The sequence below is a fragment of the Cyprinodon variegatus genome, unplaced genomic scaffold (genome assembly GCF_000732505.1).
Source record: "Cyprinodon variegatus isolate N-32 unplaced genomic scaffold, C_variegatus-1.0 Scaffold1283, whole genome shotgun sequence".
In the NCBI taxonomy this organism is placed as follows: domain Eukaryota; kingdom Metazoa; phylum Chordata; class Actinopteri; order Cyprinodontiformes; family Cyprinodontidae; genus Cyprinodon; species Cyprinodon variegatus.
In genome coordinates this window covers 13,872-14,456 of record NW_015151736.1, presented here as the reverse complement: position 1 = coordinate 14,456, position 585 = coordinate 13,872, and the positions used below count along the sequence as shown (strand labels likewise).

The 585-nt window shown below is 43.8% G+C and overlaps 1 protein-coding gene across 1 annotated transcript in view; it reads right to left on the bottom strand.

The window, feature by feature from the left end:
• The window catches only part of vps13c (vacuolar protein sorting 13 homolog C (S. cerevisiae)), a gene marked incomplete at its 5' end in the record, with an annotated part of 63,493 nt that overhangs the window by 49,750 nt on the left and 13,158 nt on the right, over positions 1 to 585 (bottom strand). Inside the window, 2 exons of the mRNA XM_015402000.1 lie at positions 91 to 199; positions 279 to 426. Of these exons, the coding sequence (XP_015257486.1) occupies positions 91 to 199; positions 279 to 426 (257 nt within the window). The remainder of the gene's footprint in view (positions 1 to 90; positions 200 to 278; positions 427 to 585) is intronic.

The window sequence follows — 585 nt, the reverse complement described above, 5'->3', positions numbered from 1 at the left end:
TTTCTGCAATAAAACATTATTAATATAAAAGGTTGTTTTTTAAGGCTGGAGTTCAAACTGTCAGCAACAGATTGCTGTTAGTGAACGTACCTGCGGGGGCCTGTGTCTTAACCTCCAAGTTCTGGTCTTTACTTCCCTCCCCAATGTTTTCCACCAGAATCTTCATCAGCACGCCGAGCTCCTCTTCCCCCAGACTCATCTGCAATCGACGGGTCACGCATCAACATCACAGGGCAGGAGTTTGTTCAGACGCCTGAATGGAGGAGAGAGAGACTCACATTGAGGGACCGCAGGACCCCCTGGACCTGGACCCCGGGGATGTCTGAGAACTGGGAAGCAGCCAGGTTTCTGGTGACCAGCAGGTCCACGTTAATGGGCTGAAGGATCTCAATGTCTTTGGGAGGGAAGTCGATCTTTGGGGTTTTTCTGAAACCAAAGGGACATTAAAATATTCAGCTTTATTTTAAACATGATCAGATTAAGGAATATCATTTTTTCTTTTTGCAATTTTTGAAAGGACATAGAAATATAATCATAGATATTCCTACTACTAGCCAAACTGAACTGATAACTGATTTAAAATCA